Source organism: Palaemon carinicauda, chromosome 4, assembly GCF_036898095.1.
Source record: "Palaemon carinicauda isolate YSFRI2023 chromosome 4, ASM3689809v2, whole genome shotgun sequence".
NCBI lineage: Eukaryota > Metazoa > Arthropoda > Malacostraca > Decapoda > Palaemonidae > Palaemon > Palaemon carinicauda.
Window position 1 is genome coordinate 162,373,921 of NC_090728.1, and position 22,266 is coordinate 162,396,186.

A 22,266-nucleotide genomic window follows, 5' to 3' on the forward strand; every position below is an offset into this window, starting at 1 on the left:
GTCCTCAGGTCTTTTAACTTCACTAGACTTTTTTCACTGGGTTTTCACAATCCATTGTACTTATGTTTTTAAGAAACAATATACAATCTCCACCATTTCAACAATGTCCTTCAGCATTTATTCCTGAGATATAGTTCCAACTAAGTTGAACAAGTATCAACAAATTGTCTTCTAATTAGCTAAATCATTCAATGTTTTCCTGTTTTCAGCCATTTCAATCAACTGGTTAAAATTTCTCTATCATTGACACAAACTGGTATGCAGTCTTTCTTCTGGCTTATTCTAATAAATTTTTTTTCTAAATTGTTGCTCCAATCATCTCTTGTCCTATCAAAGGTGTTCACTTCAGGCTGCCATTGTTCGTAGCTTGATCGAAGGGCATACTAGAAAGAGCTAAAATCTTTATCTGTCATAACGGGCCAAGACAAATAACCCACTTATCCCTAAGCCAATTTTAGACCTAAAAACCTTTTAAATCTTTTGATTTTGATGCCCCTACCATCGTGCTTCTCATCAAATGCTGACGAGGACGACAACTGCTGGTTTTAAAGGAGAGGTTAATTATCTTTCAAATTTCATACTAAAAAAAAATGAGAAGAGTTAAAAGTATCTAATGTTATCCTTTCATATCTTTCAACAGCTTTCTTCTAAAAAGAGACATCACATAATCAGAAAAGTACTTATATAAATTCTAACTTTATTATTATTTTTCAATCTAGAATCACACTCACTTTTTTAAGCAATGAAACAATGAACTGAAGAACAACAGAAATGAATTACCTCTCCCCTCTTTTAATGTCACCAATAAAATAGAAGTACAGTACTAATTCCAATTAAGTTATATCTATCTATCTATATACTGTATCTATCTATATCTATCTATCTATCTATCTATATATATATATATATATATATATATATATATATATATATATATATATATATATATACATATATATATATATATATATTATATACATATATATATATATATATATATATATATATATATATATATATATATATATATATATATATATATATATATATATATATATTCAAAGTTTGGCCATCTATATTCTGTACATATATAGTGTCAAGATAATATATCCATCTCAATAAGCTGAAAAAGAATCGTGCATTAAGAGTTGGTTATGTCCTTATTCAAGATACATTTTTCTTAAAGCGCATCTTCTCTGGCAGAGTAATATATGAGCTACTCTTGTACTGTACTATCTATATTCAAGGAAGAAGCAAAATTCCTTATAATATGTTATTTTCATTAGTAAAATAAATTTTTGAATATACTTACCCGATGATCATATAGCTGTCAGCTCTGCTGCCCGACAGAAAAACCTACGGGCGGAATACGCCAGCGATCGCTATACAGGTGGGGGTGTACATCAACAGCGCCATCTGTCAAGTAGGTACTCAAGTACTCGATGTCAACACAGAACCAATTTTCTCCTCGGTCCACTGGGTCTCTATTGGGGAGGACGGGTGGGTCCTTTAATTTATGATCATCGGGTAAGTATATTCAAAAATTTATTTTACTAATGAAAATAACATTTTTAAATATTAAACTTACCCGATGATCATATAGCTGATTCACACCCAGGGGGGTGGGTAGAGACCAGCATTACATGTTGACATAATGAGCTAAGTATTCCGTATTTCATTTTAGCAGTTATTCAAAATAACAAACATAAAATAAATAAGTACCTGGTAAGGAAGTCGACTTGAACAATTACTCTGCCTTTTTAAGTACGTCTTCCTTACTGAGCCTCGCGATCCTCATAGGATGCTGAGCGACTCCTAGGAGCTGAAGTATGAAGGGTTGCAACCCATACTAAAGGTCCTCATCAAAACCTCTAATCTAGGCGCTTCTCAAGAAATGACTTTGACCACCCGCCAAATCAAGTAGGATGCGAAAGGCTTCTTAGCCTTCCGGACAACCCAAAAACAATAATAAAACATTTCAAGAGAAAGATTAAAAAAGGTTATGGAATTAGGGAATTGTAGTGGTCGAGCCCTCACCACTACTGCACTCGTTGCTACGAATGGTCCCAGAGTGTAGCAGTTCTCGTAAAGAGACTGGACATTCTTAAGATAAAAGACGCGAACACTGATTTGCTTTTCCAATAGGTTGCGTCGAATATACTTGCAGAGATCTATTTTGTTTAAAGGCCACGGAAGTTGCGACAGCTCTAACTTCGTGTGTCCTTACCTACAGCCAAGCTTGGTCTTCCTCATTCAGATGGGAATGAGCTTCTCGTATTAACAGTCTGATAAAATAGGATAAAGCATTCTCTGACATAGGCAAAGATGGATTCTTAACTGAACACCATAAAGCTTCAGACGGGCCTCGTAAAGGTTTTTAAATAGAACTTAAGAGCTCTTACAGGACATAATACTCTTTCTAGTTCATTTCCAACCATACGATAAGTTTGGAATATCGAACGATATTGGTCAAGGCCGAGAAGGCAGCTCGTGTTTGGCTAGAAAACCAAGTTGTAGAACATGTAGCCGTTTCGGATGAGAATCCGATGTTCTCGCTGAAGGCATGAATCTCACTGACTCTTTTAGCTGTGGTTAAGCATATCAGGAAAAGAGTCTTAAAGGTGAGATCTTTCAGGGAGGCTGATTGAAGCGGTTCGAACCTGTCTGACATAAGGAATCTTAGTACCACGTCTAAATTCCAACCAGGCGTAACCAAACGACGCTCCTTCGTGGTCTCAAAAGACTTAAGGAGGTCCTGTAGATCTTTATTGTTGGAAAGATCTAAGCCTCTGTGACGGAAGACTGATGCCAACATGCTTCTGTAACCCTTGATAGTGGGAGCTGAAAGAGATTGTTCTTTCCTCAGATATAAGAGAAAGTCAGCTATTTGAGTTACAGAGGTACTGGTCGAGGATACGGATACTGACTTGCACCAGTTTCGGAAGATTTCCCACTTCGATAGGTAGATTCTAAGGGTGGATATTCTTCTTGCTCTAGCAAACGCTCTGGTTGCCTCCTTCGAAAAGCCTCTAGCTCTCGAGAGTCTTTCGATAGTCTGAAGGCAGTCAGACGAAGAGCGTGGAGGCCTTGGTGTACCTTCTTTACGCGTGGCTGACGTAGAATATTCTTTGTATTCATTATTTCCAACTAGATCACAATTTTGAGTTAAAATATGTAGCCCGCAGGATTTTAATTTTCAATAATTTATTGAGGTGATTGTATCAGGTTTGTGGCATGACGTATTTATACAACTGAAATACTGTATTTAACAAGCAAGGTTCTTGAATGCACTCATGTCAAAGAAATTTATGGAAGAGATAAGGAAATACTTTATGGAAATGGAAAGAAGCATGAAGAAATTAGCATAACGGACTGAATTTGTGTGTGTGAGAGGTTATAGCGATGCTGAGAGAGGCATACAATGAATGTAATGTCCAAAGAGATTTTTATGGCTTTATTTCATGAATATATTTTAGAATGTTTGTTGTTTATTAATGCTGAATGTATGCATGCTTATTCTGAAGCACTCCCCTCAATATTGCACATTCCTTGCATTTCTTGGAGACATTCGTGATTATTGCAGTGCACTATTCCCATTAGATTTTTGCTGAAAAGCTTATGGATACACCCCCCCCTATAAATCAAATTGCATGCATTTTTCTATTTTATTTTTAAATTAAACTTTTAAACAAACCTGGAGTAAAATAAGTTATGTTTGAAACATGATTAGATAGTTTATCCAGACCCCTGAGTTAACAAAAGTCATGTTTGAAACCTCAGCTGAAAATTATATTTAATTATGAATTTTGACAGCTATTAGTTTGTTTTGCCAACCATGAGGAGGATTTTTTTATCCAAGTGCAGGACAAAGTAATGTGTGATTCTTCAATTGCCTATTTTGTATTTTTATACCAACTAGGAGTATACTTAAATGTTAGGCTTTAAGTTATTGATATTAGTTTAGTACTGATGTAGAATCTGCATGACTATTTCACTTCCCAGCACTACATAAATATCAGAACCAAGAACCATTTGACTTAGAAGATAGTTTATAACTTGCAGTTCTCCATCTACAGAATTGCTGGCCATTTTGGCCTTGTATCTTTGATCGGGAACAAGGTAGCAACTAGACCTAGAGTGTAGCTCATAATAGCAGGTTTTTCTGCTGCAGTAAAATAATAGCTATAGCTATAAATGGTGAACCGTTTATTAGTATGGTGACATAATTTATGAAATACTTAATGATTATCCTAGGTTTCTTATGTTATTCTTTTTTTTTCAAAGCTCAAGATTTTGCTATTACAAAGCTAGGATTATGACTTAAAATTAAAATACAATGCAATGAACTATAAATTTAAAGCAACAAGTCATTTGATGATTAGATTTTAAGGTCGTACCAGTATCTGGAAGTTAACATTTTTGAAAAGTTGAAAAGATAACGAGAAGGGATGTAGATATAATACTGGGACTTAAAAGCTGTTACATCTTATATATTGGGAATTGGTAGCTGACAGTGGGAATTGGTAGCTGACAGAGTTCTGTTTATGATGTGATTTTATTTTAATTCAATATTTTGTAGTTTACTGGTCACTTTTGTTTAAAACTTTTTTTTTCCTTTTTTTTTTTTATTGGCATATTTTGTTTCTGTGCCTTTGGATTGAGGGAAACTAAAATTTTTCTTACAGATATTTAGTCTCAAAAAGTATTGTACAGCTATGTAATTAGTTAATTAGTTGGTTGTTGTAAATCTTCACTTAAAATATGTCCTTTGAGACAGATGTGAGGCATATGTACTAGTTACCATTTTTATAAGCTATTTCTTTTCCTTTTGTGGTCGCATGATTCCCTGTTATTGAAATAGCCTTTTATTACCGTACTGTTAGTATTTAAATGTATTCATCATGAATTACTGCTGTATATATTACGCCATTTGGTAGTTATATTACACTTAACTGTAAATTATTGTTCTTGTGTGTGCATAGAATTTAAGCTATTGGCCTAATATATTATTTTCCTGATTAAAATGTAAAATATATAACTGAAATGTGTAATTAATTTTACTATGTTAATGTGGATCATTACAGTAAATTAATAATGTTTCATATATTTCAGGGTGCCTCTGAAAAAGATATCGTCCACTCTGGTCTGGATTATACCATGGAGCGTTCAGCACGAGTAAGTTTTTTTTTTTTTTTTTTTTTTTTTTTTTTTTTTTTTTTTTATACTGTATTTATCTTGAATTTTTTCTAATACTAAATTTATTTTGATGAATTTTTTTCTGATACTGTATTTCTTTTGATGATTTTTTTCTAATACTGTATTTATTTTGATGAATCTTATAAGTCATTGCCTATAGTATCTTAAAATTGCTTGCTTTCTACGTACAACCATTTTATGTCTTTGACCTAAGCATTCCTTCTCCTGTTCACTGCATAGGTTCATTGGCGACCAAGGATGTAAGCATCTGAAATTTAATAGTTTCTTTTCTCGTGTTTAATAATCATATCAAAGGATTATGTTTAGTGGCTTAATTTTATAGTTAATATTAGTTGAGTATAGTAATCGCTCTCCATATCACGGTACACTTATCACTTCGTCAGTACTGCACGGATTTATAAATATACTACTATGTATGCAAATCGTGCATCGGCAATAGGGATGGAACGCAAGTAAACTTTGATATGCTATTAAAATAAAAAAAATTTTTTTATTATTAACTATATACTTTTATATAAAATAAAAATGATAGTTCAAGTGATAATGGTTTATTTTAGGAAGAGAAAATAATTCTGTAGTTTGCCTTAATCATCTGATTTTGAAAACCGGTAATTTTGAAGAGCTTACAAATGTAAACAATGGAAAAGATGAATATTTGCCGTTTTTATTTCATAATGTGATGTCTTTATTACAATCATCATTATTATTGGATACAAATAAGTGAAAGCGTTCCTAAAAATGTGTTTATTTTGAATACAGCAGTCTTTTTTTGCCCCAGTAAATAGACATTCAGTGTGGTCATCGGCATAGCCTGGCCTAGCTGTGCATATGTTAATGAGTGTTCAGTTTAAGATTTTTCATTAACGTATATGTAAGGATGAGTTTACAGTGAAAGTAGTTTGGGAATTTTTTCAAAATGTAAAATGGGTTAATAAAGATTGATAGGAGTGTTTATAAAAGCTTAAATTTATTTAATAAAAATATGAAATTTTAAAAATAATGAAAATTGTACTGTAGATTTTCCTCGGCAACTTATATTGTAGAAGGGGTTCTTCTGCAGTCATGAGCAGATTGCAGATTTCCTAGTCTACCTTCACAGAGAGAAACTTGCAGATTTCCTAGTTTACCTTCACGGAGAGTAACTCCTGTCTGTCGTTGCTGTCAAGGGTATCCCAAGGCCTTGAATATGGTCTTTTAATGGGGGGATAGATGTCTCCTCATAGGAGTTGTCTGTGCTTATGAAGAGCTTTGAACAGTCTTGCTCATCCCGGGATCTCGAGCCCCAGAGAGCAACGTGTCCGTCATTCTCCAGGCTCGCTCATACCTGTTCAAGCCTTTGAGAAGGCTGTCAGTCAAGGTTCTAATTTTTAAGACTGTCTCTGCTGCCATAACATGGTGAATTGTTTAAGCGAGTTATACAGTCTCTCTGCCCTACTCCATGCTCAGGGGTTGAAGGAGCTTTGCTAGTTTGATGCCAGGTTGTACGTCCAAAACTAGGAACCTGCCTGGGCACGACTTAAGTTTCGAGCTCTTCTCCATCCTCTCTATATGAAGAGTCGGATGACATGGAGAGGATATGCTTTTGTGGCCCGACTCTTCCTGAGAACTGGCAGAACAAAGAAAGGTGTCTGGGAACACAATTTAGTTCCGACTTCGAATTTATTCATTATGCATACGCCTCAACTGGTGAGAGGGTCATCCACCCTCTCCTTTAAGAGGAATCTTGCAGTCAGCCAAATGTTAAAGGATGAGGTTTGTATGCATCAGACCACCTTCTACAGGAGAACCCAGAAGTCCATTGAATGTCTTTGCGTTTTGTTTGTGGTGACAGCTCAATTACGCTTGGTCTTGTGGAGGTAGTTGTGTAGTAAAACCTACTGTAGCTCTCATTTGGGATGGTAAGTATTTTCTTTGGTAACTTATGGATGTAAGCCTAGAATGACTGGCTCTTTGCCTCAATTCTCTCTGGCCTTCTCTTGGGGATGAAGCAGTTGAAGGTTTACTCTCTGAATGACTTTATATGACCTCATTTCTTTATAAAACTAGAGAATTTCTCCTTCAGTCTCCCTTGATCCCTTTGCGCTTTTTCTTGTGGTAGTTGCTCAAGTATAGTAGTTGTATAACAAATCCAGCTCCTATGTGGGACAGTAAACATATCTTCTTTGGTAAAGTATAGATGTAAGTCCACTTGTTGATCATCATGCCAAGTGTATTATTCCGAATTTCTATCCCTTTCGGGGGGAAGGGATCCCTCATTTGACCAAGTACCAATCTTCTTGGACAGGCTAGGCCATATCAGCCTATTCATCCCAATGATGGATAGGTAGAAGGTTGCTGGCATCCTCTCCTTCACTTCTGCATCAGGCTAGGTAGATTGACATTTCCAGGGAAGTAAAAGAACTATCCATTTTGGTTCTAGGGGGACTTAATACCCACCAATCAGCGAGTCTCCTTACTTCAAAGGACAAAAGGTTTTTACAGTATACACTTAACAAATCCCAAATGATTTAAGCAAATTTTATTTTTCCTTGTTAAAGTATAACAGAGTTCTTTAAGTTAAACACCTCAACCAGCCCTCTGTCCTGTGCTTTGAATTTTTGAAGGGGAAGTCCTTCCTCACCTCACACCATCTGTCATTAGCTACTACCTCTTTAACTATCAACACCAGTTCCAGCTCATGCTGTAAACCAATTTCCTATGTACAAGACTGTTTTTGTAGCTAGGAAAAATCCAAATTAATGAAAAAATATATTTAATGATGCATATCAGAATTATAATGAATTTACCAGAGCAAGTCTTGTATTTGTGTTAAGATTACAAGTTGTAATGGTTTCCTCATAACTAGCTTGTCATCAAAGGCTGAATCTTGTACAAGGAAATAGTTCTGGTGTGTGCATTTGGAAATGGAAATTATGTACAGTAATGCCATTGATTACATAGTACTGTATACAGCGTCACAAATGCTACCCGGAGGGCCAACTATTACATTATATGATTAAGTTTTGTGTTCTCTTACTGTCAACTATTCAGAGATTTTGTAAAATTATTTCTATGAAACAAAAATTATTTAAATATTTGTTACAGGCCATCATGAGAACTGCAATCAAGTACAACTTGGGAATTGATTTGCGCACAGCTGCCTACGTCAATGCTATCGAGAAGATCTTCAACACCTACAGTTCTGCTGGTCTTACTTTCACTTAAACATTGGTGAGAGAGAATCCAGGATGATCTAAAATCTGAATGTACATGTAAGGAAAGATATTGCCAATTTTAAATCTTTGACTACTGTTGTGCATAACTTGAGCTTTACAGAATGTAAAGTTTATTAGTGTCAAACCTGGAAAGAAAGTGCAGGCTTTTATACTAGGTAAAGGGGAAGGTTTGTTATATTTTCATATTTGTACCATTAAGGGAATGATCCAGACATTATTAGTAATTCTGTTTGTAGATTAAAGAAAATTTTCAAGTTATTTTAATAGTGTCTGGTTAATTGCCTTTTAAGCAAAAATTTTCATGATAAAATTATTATAATTCTGGTTGCGATGCTAAACATACAGGCATGTTACGAAATTGTTAGTCTGTATAGTAATACCACAATACATTTTGATGTTAAACATTCTTTTTGTGTTTTGTAAAGCAGGGTCACTTGCAATGTTTATTTTATTATCAAAAAAACCCAATAAAATATTGGGAAAACCTTCACCAAGATTTTATTTTCCTTACAAAGGTGTTACTTCTATGATAAGTTGGCTTTTTGAGTATTGCCAATAGGTTTTAAATTATACTTGTTTTCCTCATCTTTAACTAAAGGGTACAGGGAAAACAACTGGATAGAGCAGGAAATACAACAGTGTACAAAATACTGTAATTACACTACCAAAGATATAGTCTCTCCTGTTTTAGGGCTAATGTATCTAGTTACAGAGCACAGACTCAGTGCGTATAAAGGTGCTTCCACACGGTCGAACAGTGTCTGTCGGACAAAACTGTTATCGTATCTAAATTGAAAGAAAATGACGTCATAAGCATTGAAATTAGGGAAGTTGATATGGTAACAGTGGTACCAGATTAAGTTGACTACCAGGATTTCTACTCTTTACCAGACAAAGATCGGAAGAAATGTCCGAAGCTGATAACCTGGCATCTCTATTTATGTCATTGTTATAATCTCTACTCGAGAATCAAGTAGTAGTTATCAGCTTCAAGTATGGAGCATCATAACCATAGGACACCATAAAATAAAAGAATTCAATAAATTAAATTATGCAGTATTCTTGATCTTTTGAGAACAATGGAATGGTACATGGAAGGACTAGTTGCAAAGACAGTGAAAAGAGCAGCTATTCACCCATTTAAAAGGAAAACATAATTGGTTATGAATCAGACTTATCAGACTTGAAAAACTATATACTGATGGGCTCAAACACTTTATACATTTTATCGGAGAACTTAAAACCTTTTATAAAGAGAGAAGGATGACGTTGAGAAATGTAAGAAGCTATAGAGGTTCAGATATTGGTAGTGATCACCAGCTCCTCACTGCTACATTGACATTAAAACTGAAAGCACCCAAGCTTCTGGAAGATGAGCACAGAAAAACATTTGCAATTGAATGTAGAAATCGATTTGCAGTCTTAGAGACGAAGAGAAGGCAATTAGTGTAGAATGGTGTGATATTAAGAACATAGCAGTAAAGTTTTTGGAGATGCAGTTATAAGGAGAAAGCCATGGATATCAAATGATACTTGGGATACTATAAAAAGAAGACAGATAGAAATTGATTGTTGAGAGTTTTTGAGTTAGAAATGAAAATTCCAAGGTAGAGCATGCTGAGTATTCCAATATCGACAGAGGTAAAAAGAAAAGACAGGACTAACTGGAGAGAATATTTAGACCAGAAAGCAGATGAAGCTGAAAAAGCTATGAATTCAGGGAGTGGCTATGGAGAAGACATCTTTAATAACTTGAATAACAACAATCTGGAAAACGGGCACTGCCGATCAACAAGACACCAACGAAGGCACTGATATATTAAAAAAACAAAAACAACGCTGTTCCCAAACCATAGTTACTGCCATTAGCCATCAAGACTGCCTCATTGCTATACTAGAGGCCTAAGCCTATTGGAAGGAAAGAAAACAGGATTTTTTTTTTAGCTTTCTGGGGGTATATGTCAATAGAAACCAAGCTTTAAGAAACAAGCAACATGAACATCAAGGGAGGTTATCACAAATTTTTTTTGCAGATTTGAGAACCTGTTCCTAGGAAATATGGACACAACAATCTCTGATCACTGTATCAAAACTTTTTTCAAGTTAACCCAAATCTTAGTTTCTTATTTACAAGACAAATTGGCTTTAGTGTAATCATAAAGATATTTGTTAAAAACAAATGTCATTCTTTGCTTTGCAGGACAAAGGTAAACAGTAAAATAACATTATTACATAACCTCAGGTGGCTTGACAAAATCATTCATCCAGGAAAACTGGAATTTTAGGCACCAGAAATTTGGTGGTGTATCTGCTGATAATTACTGCCTCTGTCTGAAAACCGTAATAGTAAAAACATAAGTAAATATTAATATAGATTTTACCGAAGATAATCCCCAAATTTAAAGGCTGAAAAAAACATTGCTTTCATCAATATTATTCTCTCACTAGTTACAAATATTATAAAATCTCATAATAAAAACAAATATCAAGAATATCAAGAATAAGTTTATAAAGCTTTTTTGATGGAATGTTCTTCAGCGATAAAAGGAAAAAGTTTACGGTATTTTGTAAATTACTTCCAGAAAACCAAAATACTTAGCAAAATAAAATGCCTGTCACACCACACTTGACTATTTCTAATTATTACCAAATATTGCACAATAAAAAAATCAAACAGGACAGGTTAGGACTGAAAAATTACCTTTAATGAAAGACTAGTTGGTGTTCTGAGCTTCCACAAAATTAGCTAGCGTGATAAAGCTTTTTAAGTTCATGACTATCAAAACTAAACTCGTTAAGACTGAAGAAAAGTCAAATGCTAGAGTGGTATTACCATTATCATTCTATTTAAAATTGGCTAGCCTAACATTCTCTGGATTTCTCCTAGAACTAAAAGTGATCTTTCTTTTATGCTTAGAGCTTTACTCTGGAACTTACTTTCCAAGAGGAACAATGAGACTTATACATTCCTCCCAACAAATGTCTGAAAGAAAAAAAGTGTCCCCAGCACGAGACAAGAAAAAGAAATCCAATTATTACCCAAAACCAATAACTAATTCCTTTACACAGCGATAGCAATTGCTAACAAATTTGAAAGACATCTTTAAACCTTTAAATCATACGAAAACTATCAAACTAGGGTGACTGAAACACTAAAGAAGATATGACACGCGCAGTATGTTATTGTCGGTAGATACCGTTATTCTAGAGGCATTAGTATACTGGAAGGAAAAAAAATGGTAATCTTTTCATCTTTAAGGGGTAACAACGACATGAGTGGTTTTCAAGAGACGAAAGCAATATGAACACCAGAGAAGGTTTATAGAAATAATTCTTTCTTACCTATGAATTTCCTAAACAGTGATTCTAAAAGTAACTAGGTCATATAGCAAATAAATTTTATTTTTGAAACATATTTTCAATTATATTTAAGGCATATGATTGTACTGTACAAAAGAAAGCAAAAGAAAACATGATATTACTATTAACTGAATATTTTTGTTCCTGTAAAAATAAAGAATGCCAATACGCATCAAAACATAGAATTGAGTTTGGCTACAACACAGCAATACTGCACAAAGAAATCTGATCATTAGGTAACATGAAATAGAGAAATAAAAAGCTTCTTTTAACCTTGAGCTTCTAGTCTAACACTGAATAAAACATTTTTTGTCACTCAAACTATTTTGTAAAGAAAGTGTCACAAGAGTACTTTTCTGACCAATTTATTAATGGTTAAACATGTTTTGTTTAGCAAATTTCAAAATCACTTGTTTAACATGCAAATACATGCAACTTCCTTGGTAATTAAATATCTTTGTAAATTGTGTATTGTGTGTTAATTCTTAAATACTGGGAAAATGATAAACTTGATTAATTATAAAAATGAATATAGATTCTAAAATTACTTCATGTGTGATCTTTCTCAAGTATATTAATTTTCTTTAAGAACTTTTCTCAATCATACTAATTTTGCAGAATCAAGAAACAGGAACTTACAACAATTTAGTGTTATTTCAACATACAGATCTTTATTTCAGTATATGGACATATCTGCAAGTTCAAGGGTCACTTTAAATCACTTTTATGATAATAAACCAAGGAAGTAATATATCAGTATTAATGAATAATGAGATTATCAAGAAAATGGATGACACTGCAGTACACTATACATATGGATCAAGAAATTGCATTTCAAATGTAAATGAATGAATATTCCGAAAAAGGTGAAATAGCAGAAAAAGTTTTGTTTTTGTGACACAGACTTCACCTTTACTGATAAAAAAAATACAAACACCTGACAAAAATGTAAATATATATTTATGTACAAAACTTTGTAGAACTTCAGATAAGATCAAAATTTCAGATCCTTGATAGCTGCTGGAAGATCTGGTAGCTTGATATCCTTGATCTGTTGTGGCAAGTTCATATTCTTAACAGCTGAAACAGCACGGGCAGGAGCAGCAGCTAGACCAGCCTGCAAATTTAGATTTTCTTAGAAAACACCAGAAATATTAAATCCTTGTGATTTTCAGCCCTGCGCTGGAATTAAATTCAAAGTAAAATTAATGCTGTTTGTGATTCTTATATTAAAGCACATTAGAAAAAGTTTGAAGCAATAAGAAAACAGAAAAGGTAACGACAACATTTACACATTCATGAAGATTTCTAAAAGAGAAAAACCCTACAAACCATTAGTACACATAAAATTTGAAATTCCACATAAAGTAAATTATAATCTGAAGGAGATGCTGTAACTTTCAGCTAAAGTTCATAAATTAGATCAGATTTTCCATAGTTTGAAAAATTTTAGTCTCTTCAGTTACTAACTTCAACTTTGTATATATTAATAGAGCACAAAATGGTTTAGGGCAAAAACAGGGAAAATGCTGATGGAAGACCTTCAATTCGTGGTCTATAAAATCTCAATGAATACTGTACACATCTACATCACAAGTACAGTCTTATCAATAGCAAACCTTAGCTCAAACAATTTTCCACAAACCATCTCTCATTATTAAGAAAATCCTTTCAAATACACAAAGAATACCTAAAAGATCTGAAGATTATACAAAAAATATCAAACAATTCACACAGCACTAGCACTTCCTAAACCAAAAACTATTGTTAGAGTGTTAGTCAAAACAGCATAACTTTATCACTAAACATAATGACAAGTAGCCTTACTATAAGTGGTCATGACAAGGAAAAATCTTGCACATGTAATTTATTATGCTTTATATATCTCTCAATTATTACATAAATATACACAGTTACATGTGATTTTTTTAATTGCAATAATTATGTGCCTTGAGAGAGACCCAGGATTAATTACAACTGCCCTAAAACCCCAGCTTCAAAAACTTAGCGGACAATCTTCTTGAACTTCACCTTAGTCCAGTTCTAACTTGAAAGAAAATTTTTTGAGTGAGCCCAATGAGTTGTGAAATGACAGCGACATAGTTAAAATTCTTTTTGATAAAAATTTTCAAAGGAAAGAAATGTGGTTGTCCAACCAATATATGGTTTACCTAGCCATCTATATAAATTAACAATGAATATAACTGTTGAGACATTTAAAAGTTGAGACTCAAGCATTTTTCTTAAACTACCTTTGGTCCTTGTCTTTGAATTGCATACAGCTCTTTGCTAGGTGTCATTGTTTGTGACGTACAAAGCATGTACTGTACCTTCACTCTTATCAGTCTGCTTCTGTTTAACTTTTATAGTCCTCAGGTCTTTTAACTTCACTAGACTTTTTTCACTGGGTTTTCACAATCCATTGTACTTATGTTTTTAAGAAACAATATACAATCTCCACCATTTCAACAATGTCCTTCAGCATTTATTCCTGAGATATAGTTCCAACTAAGTTGAACAAGTATCAACAAATTGTCTTCTAATTAGCTAAATCATTCAATGTTTTCCTGTTTTCAGCCATTTCAATCAACTGGTTAAAATTTCTCTATCATTGACACAAACTGGTATGCAGTCTTTCTTCTGGCTTATTCTAATAAATTTTTTTTCTAAATTGTTGCTCCAATCATCTCTTGTCCTATCAAAGGTGTTCACTTCAGGCTGCCATTGTTCGTAGCTTGATCGAAGGGCATACTAGAAAGAGCTAAAATCTTTATCTGTCATAACGGGCCAAGACAAATAACCCACTTATCCCTAAGCCAATTTTAGACCTAAAAACCTTTTAAATCTTTTGATTTTGATGCCCCTACCATCGTGCTTCTCATCAAATGCTGACGAGGACGACAACTGCTGGTTTTAAAGGAGAGGTTAATTATCTTTCAAATTTCATACTAAAAAAAAATGAGAAGAGTTAAAAGTATCTAATGTTATCCTTTCATATCTTTCAACAGCTTTCTTCTAAAAAGAGACATCACATAATCAGAAAAGTACTTATATAAATTCTAACTTTATTATTATTTTTCAATCTAGAATCACACTCACTTTTTTAAGCAATGAAACAATGAACTGAAGAACAACAGAAATGAATTACCTCTCCCCTCTTTTAATGTCACCAATAAAATAGAAGTACAGTACTAATTCCAATTAAGTTATATCTATCTATCTATATACTGTATCTATCTATATCTATCTATCTATCTATCTATATATATATATATATATATATATATATATATATATATATATATATATATATATATATATATATATATATATATATATATATACATATATATATATATATATATTATATACATATATATATATATATATATATATATATATATATATATATATATATATATATATATATATATATATATATATTCAAAGTTTGGCCATCTATATTCTGTACATATATAGTGTCAAGATAATATATCCATCTCAATAAGCTGAAAAAGAATCGTGCATTAAGAGTTGGTTATGTCCTTATTCAAGATACATTTTTCTTAAAGCGCATCTTCTCTGGCAGAGTAATATATGAGCTACTCTTGTACTGTACTATCTATATTCAAGGAAGAAGCAAAATTCCTTATAATATGTTATTTTCATTAGTAAAATAAATTTTTGAATATACTTACCCGATGATCATATAGCTGTCAGCTCTGCTGCCCGACAGAAAAACCTACGGGCGGAATACGCCAGCGATCGCTATACAGGTGGGGGTGTACATCAACAGCGCCATCTGTCAAGTAGGTACTCAAGTACTCGATGTCAACACAGAACCAATTTTCTCCTCGGTCCACTGGGTCTCTATTGGGGAGGACGGGTGGGTCCTTTAATTTATGATCATCGGGTAAGTATATTCAAAAATTTATTTTACTAATGAAAATAACATTTTTAAATATTAAACTTACCCGATGATCATATAGCTGATTCACACCCAGGGGGGTGGGTAGAGACCAGCATTACATGTTGACATAATGAGCTAAGTATTCCGTATTTCATTTTAGCAGTTATTCAAAATAACAAACATAAAATAAATAAGTACCTGGTAAGGAAGTCGACTTGAACAATTACTCTGCCTTTTTAAGTACGTCTTCCTTACTGAGCCTCGCGATCCTCATAGGATGCTGAGCGACTCCTAGGAGCTGAAGTATGAAGGGTTGCAACCCATACTAAAGGTCCTCATCAAAACCTCTAATCTAGGCGCTTCTCAAGAAATGACTTTGACCACCCGCCAAATCAAGTAGGATGCGAAAGGCTTCTTAGCCTTCCGGACAACCCAAAAACAATAATAAAACATTTCAAGAGAAAGATTAAAAAAGGTTATGGAATTAGGGAATTGTAGTGGTCGAGCCCTCACCACTACTGCACTCGTTGCTACGAATGGTCCCAGAGTGTAGCAGTTCTCGTAAAGAGACTGGACATTCTTAAGATAAAAGACGCGAACACTGATTTGCTTTTCCAATAGGTTGCGTCGAATATACTTGCAGAGATCTATTTTGTTTAAAGGCCACGGAAGTTGCGACAGCTCTAACTTCGTGTGTCCTTACCTACAGCCAAGCTTGGTCTTCCTCATTCAGATGGGAATGAGCTTCTCGTATTAACAGTCTGATAAAATAGGATAAAGCATTCTCTGACATAGGCAAAGATGGATTCTTAACTGAACACCATAAAGCTTCAGACGGGCCTCGTAAAGGTTTTTAAATAGAACTTAAGAGCTCTTACAGGACATAATACTCTTTCTAGTTCATTTCCAACCATACGATAAGTTTGGAATATCGAACGATATTGGTCAAGGCCGAGAAGGCAGCTCGTGTTTGGCTAGAAAACCAAGTTGTAGAACATGTAGCCGTTTCGGATGAGAATCCGATGTTCTCGCTGAAGGCATGAATCTCACTGACTCTTTTAGCTGTGGTTAAGCATATCAGGAAAAGAGTCTTAAAGGTGAGATCTTTCAGGGAGGCTGATTGAAGCGGTTCGAACCTGTCTGACATAAGGAATCTTAGTACCACGTCTAAATTCCAACCAGGCGTAACCAAACGACGCTCCTTCGTGGTCTCAAAAGACTTAAGGAGGTCCTGTAGATCTTTATTGTTGGAAAGATCTAAGCCTCTGTGACGGAAGACTGATGCCAACATGCTTCTGTAACCCTTGATAGTGGGAGCTGAAAGAGATTGTTCTTTCCTCAGATATAAGAGAAAGTCAGCTATTTGAGTTACAGAGGTACTGGTCGAGGATACGGATACTGACTTGCACCAGTTTCGGAAGATTTCCCACTTCGATAGGTAGATTCTAAGGGTGGATATTCTTCTTGCTCTAGCAAACGCTCTGGTTGCCTCCTTCGAAAAGCCTCTAGCTCTCGAGAGTCTTTCGATAGTCTGAAGGCAGTCAGACGAAGAGCGTGGAGGCCTTGGTGTACCTTCTTTACGCGTGGCTGACGTAGAAGGTCCACCCTTAGGGGAAGTGTTCTGGGAACGTCTACTAGCCATCGAAGTACCTCGGTGAGTCATTCTCTCGCGGGCCAGAGGGAAGCAACTAGCGTCAACCTTGTCCCTTCGAGAGAGGCGAACTTCTGCAGTACCTTGTTGACAATCTTGAACGGAGGGAATGCATATAGATCTAGATGTGACCAATCTAGTAGAAAGGCATCTATATGAACTGCTGCTGGGTCCGGGATTGGTGAGCAAAATATTGGGAGCCTCTTGGTCATCGAGGTTGCGAAGAGATCTATGGTTGGCTGGCCCCAGGTGGCCCAAAGTCTCTAGCCTACATCCTTGTGGAGGGTCCATTCTGTTGGAATTATTTGCCCCTTCCGACTGAGACAATCTGCCATGACATTCAAGTTGCCTTGGATGAACCTCGTTACTAGTGATATGTCTAGACCTTTTGACCAGGTGAGGAGGACCCTTGCAATCTCGTACAATGTCAGAGAGTAGGTCCCTCCTTGCTTGGAGATGTACTCCAAAGCCGTGGTGTTGTCCGAGTTCACCTCCACCACTTGCCTTGAAGGAGAGACCTGCCTGAAGCTTTTCCAGGTCAGACTTACTGCCAGTAGCTCCTTGCAGTTGAAATGCATTGTCCTTTGACTCGAGTTCCATAATCCCGAGCATTCCCGACCGTCTAATGTCGCACCCCAGCCTACGTCCGATGCGTCCAAGAAGAGAACGTGGTTGGGAGTCTGAACAGTCAGGGGAAGACCCTCTCTAAGGTTGATATAGTCCTTTCACCAAGTCAGACAAGACTTTATCTTTCCGAAAACCGGGATCGAGACCGCTTCTAGCGTCTTGTCCTTTTTCCAGTGAAAAGCTAGATGGTATAGAAGAGGACGGAGGTGTAGTCTTCCTAGTGACACAAATTGATCCACGGATGACAGTGTCCCTACCAGACTCATCCACAGCCTGACTGGGCAGCGTTCCTTCTTCAGCATCTTCTGGATGGATAGCAGGGCTGGGGGCTGATCGTCTTGTTCAGCACCGTCCTCATCAGAGGGTTCCTCATCCGAAACTGATGAGGAAACGGCAACGGAGTGGGCAACGTCTGACTCGCTGAATCCGGTCGCACTGGTGGATGCGTGACGGAGCCGGACGCAAAATCATGGAACTGCTGCACAGTCTGTGAACTGTCAACAACCATGGGTGCGCGAGGAAGTACAGCGTCAACCCGAAACTGTCTAGACTGTCTGGGTTGTGCAGTCAACACCCTACCGGGTTGCTGAGGTTGACGCACTGCGTCACAACAAGTCACCTCTGCTGGTTGTTGAACGTCCTGAATGTCAACAACCACCTCCGAGCGTCGCTTAACGTCAACGTGCGACTGGCAACCCACACTGGGTCGCATCGGTGGAGGAACCACCTTAACTGGCAGACGCGAGTAGGTTACCTCAGCCTCAACAGGGCGCACAACCGACCGGTTGGAAGGTTGTTGGCCAGAAGGAGGAACCACCTCAACTGGCAGACGCGAGTAGGTTACCTCAGCGTCAACAGGGCGCACAACCAACCGGTTGGAAGGTTGTTGGCCAGAAGGTTCTTCTCCGCATTTAAGTCCTCTATCAAGGACGCAAGCTTGGACTGCATGTCTTGCAGCAAAGCCCTTTAGGGTCTACTGGAGCAGGTGTGGCAACAGACGGGGTTAGCGACTGAGGCGGAACCATTTACCATCCCTGAAAGCCTTGTTATGTGTGACATAATAGTACAGCAAAACTTCAAAGGCTCACAAAAGTTGAGAAGTTGACCTGTAAACAACTTGGAGCGTCTCCTGGCTAGGTGCCAGGGCGAGTCTACCAGAATTGAGAAGTCTATCTGGGCAGAGGCATGAACTCCCAAGCCGAGAACTTCTCTCGTGTCCTATCAGACTCTCGCTCTATAAGCCAGTTTAAAAGAAGGGAAATCAAAGGCTGAATCCCTAAAACTCCTCCTGGTGCAAAAACCAGTCGCCTAGCCAACGTAACGCTCTCTAGGAGAGCGAGAGAGCACTAGCTTAACAACATCGGCTTCGAAGTAGCTAGGCCTAGTGTAAGTTCTGACGTGAGGCAAACGAGGAGCAGCAGTTACAAGATCCGGACGAAGACCCTTAAAAAATCATCATGATTTAATTAAAGTCCATAGGAGGCTAAGCAGCTTAAAGCTCTTCTCCAAATGACAGAGTCCTCAAAGGAATATCAGTAGGAGGGAGAACAGCACTTTCTCATCTACAGGAACCTAGTCCGAGAAAAGCTAGGTTATCTCAGTGAGGGTCTCACTGGTGCATTAGCAGCAGACCAGAAGGCAACGTTATGTAACTGCTTGACAGTCTGTGAACTGTCAAAAACTGAACTGTCAACCACAACAGGTGCGTGAGGACATACAGCACTGGTGCATTAGCAGCAGACCAGAAGGCAACGTTATGTAACTGCTTGACAGTCTGTGAACTGTCAAAAAACTGAACTGTCAACCACAACAGGTGCGTGAGGACATACAGCACTGGTGCATAAGTAGCAGACCAGAAGGCAACGTTATGTAACTGCTTGACAGTCTGTGAGCTGGCAACAACCAAAGCTGTGTGGGGAAGCCTCAACTCCTGACTGACTAGACTGCTGCGGGCAAGTGGCGGTAACCACAGTGGGTTGCGGAGGCTGACGCACCGTGTCAAAACACGGCAGCTTAACTCCACCCTCCTGTTGTTGTGGTAGCACATGCACGTCAACGGAGGGTTCCGTGCGTCTGTGAACGTCAGCATGCGTCTGGCAGGGTCGACTGCGCATGGGTGGAGGAGCTCTCACAGCTGGAGTGTGGGAGCAGGCAGCCACAGCGTCTGCTGGGCGCACAACCGTGGTAGGTTGTAGGCTAACGGGTGCAGCGTCAACCTTCTCCGCACGATACTCCTGCAAAAAAGATGCTAACTGTGTCTGCATAGACTGTAGCAAAGACCACTTAGGGTCTACAGCAGCAGGTGCGGCAACAGACGGTGTTACTGCCTGTTGCGGTACCGCTTTACCTCTCTTAGGAGGTGTGCAGTCATCGGAAGACTGCAGCGAGTCCGAACTGACCCAGTGGCTACACCTGGGCCGTTGGACTTGCGCGGAAGGGACCGACTTGCACTTAATAAGCTGCGAGACCTTGGTCCAAGGTTTCTTACGAGAAACCTCTTCCGCAGACGAGAAGTAAATGGGCTCTCTCGTCTTTGTGTGGGTGGGGCGATCTTGGGTAGATACGCCCGAAACAACGGAGGGAAAAACGTCTGTTCGTTGATCAAGGCCTGACGAACCCATAAGTCGTTCGACATTACTTCTCCCCTGGGCTTGGGAGCTTGCAAGAGGTCCCGGACTAGGTGAACGACAGGCACGAACAGACGAACCCTCGGACGCAACACTGAAACACTTTGCGCATATCACTTTATCACTTTGATTTTCTGTTTTGCACTTATTTCACTGAAATCGAAACTTTAACTGATTTCTACCTGAAACACGCAATCCTACCCTTCATTAAAAGGTAGTAATTGCGAAAACAGTCGTATAATGCAACAGAAAACATATATATAAAGATAAAGAATTCAGTGGCTGGGAAAGAGACTAAACACTAGTTCAAATAAACTACGTTTACAATCTCTCACCGCACATAGCCTGGGAACAAGAATAAAAACCCTAGAAACGTTTTACCTTCTTCCCCTACAGCGACTAGGGAGGAGAGTAAAACGAGAACAACGTTACCCGCTTGAACGAAACGTTTTTTTTTCTCCTCTCTCTCCCTCCGTCTCTATCTCTCTCTTTCTCTCTAGATTTCGCACCTGAGAGAAGAGCCCAATTATATATCGTCAAAACATGTTATTTGCTAAAGGAAAAAAACAAAGGTTTTCCAAATAAAAAGTTCCTTTAATTTAGAATTTAAACCATTTAAGCTAAGAAAGAATGAACGAAACGCCAGAATCGGTTTACTCTTACTGCAAAGTGAAACCGTGATACACTCTCTCTCTATCGTAACGATAGAGCGCATGTTGAACGTCCTGAACGTCAACAACTGCGTAGACTAAAAAACTAAACGTTAGTTCATCTTTGAAAACAGTACGAGACTATCAAAGAAATTCTTTCATAAAACATTAAATTTAAAAAGTTTTAAATTCTTTAAAGGTTAAATACGATATAACGGGCTCAACGTTGATTAACTTCGGTTCCAAGTTAGGACCGCCTACTATCAGAAAAGGTCGCATATAAACAAAACATAAAAATTTATTTTTATATGTTTATAATAAAAGGAAAGTTAATTGAAGAGGCCTAATAAAGGGATTTTGACGAAGGAAAAATCTATTTCTGGGCTCAATCCCTGTGCCGCGCAGTGAAATGCTCCTTAAGCACCATTTCAAAGGAATATAACTGCTAATATTACCAGAGAAAAAATGTAAAGGAATGCTAGGTTGAACTAGCTCGCTCACCTAATGGTGTCGGTATAGACTGGGGCGAAATACCAGAGGTCTCGTACCATTTAGATTTCTCCTCTTCGAAATCCCCCAATAGTGAGGTGCCGTTCAACCTCCCCTGCCTCGCAGACCAGTACTACTAACTCAACCCACGCCTGCCCATCACTCCTTTCAAGCACCTGTTTGATTTAAGTCCAAGTGTTTTATTTCGTGTGTTTCATTGGATTTATCATCAACTTTCTCTCGATGGCCGATTCCCAAGATACCCCATCGAAGTTAAGTACCTTATCCATGAGTTTTTAACGAGATTGGGCAGTGTCATCTTTGTTTTTATTATTTAGAAGTGTTTATATATGAGCGGCGTCCCCGTTCTTTCTTTCGCCTCTGCCCTTTGTCTCGTTAGTTCGTCCGTCTTTTATATTCGTTCGATCCTTTAGGAGTTTTTTCCTTATATTCATTTAGTACTCCAACTTTATGCTTTCATATAGCAATATTCATTTAGTACACCGACTTTATGCTTTCA

The 22,266-nt window shown here is 37.1% G+C and overlaps 1 protein-coding gene and 1 long non-coding RNA gene across 3 annotated transcripts in view; one reads left to right on the forward strand and one right to left on the reverse strand.

The window, feature by feature from the left end:
• The first annotated feature begins 4,520 nt into the window (after nt 1-4,520).
• LOC137640130 (uncharacterized) lies at nt 4,521-8,922 on the forward strand. The gene is made up of 2 exons (XR_011044305.1): nt 4,521-5,175; nt 8,302-8,922. It is a non-coding gene; the product is annotated as an uncharacterized lncRNA (long non-coding RNA).
• Nucleotides 8,923-11,816: 2,894 nt separating this feature from the next.
• The window catches only part of or (AP-3 complex subunit sigma-2 or), a 79,032-nt gene continuing 68,582 nt past the window's right edge, over nt 11,817-22,266 (reverse strand). For both annotated transcript variants that reach the window (XM_068372621.1, XM_068372622.1), the window contains one exon: nt 11,817-12,909. In XM_068372621.1, coding sequence (XP_068228722.1) covers nt 12,787-12,909 — 123 coding nt within the window. In that variant the 3' untranslated portion in view covers nt 11,817-12,786. The remainder of the gene's footprint in view (nt 12,910-22,266) is intronic.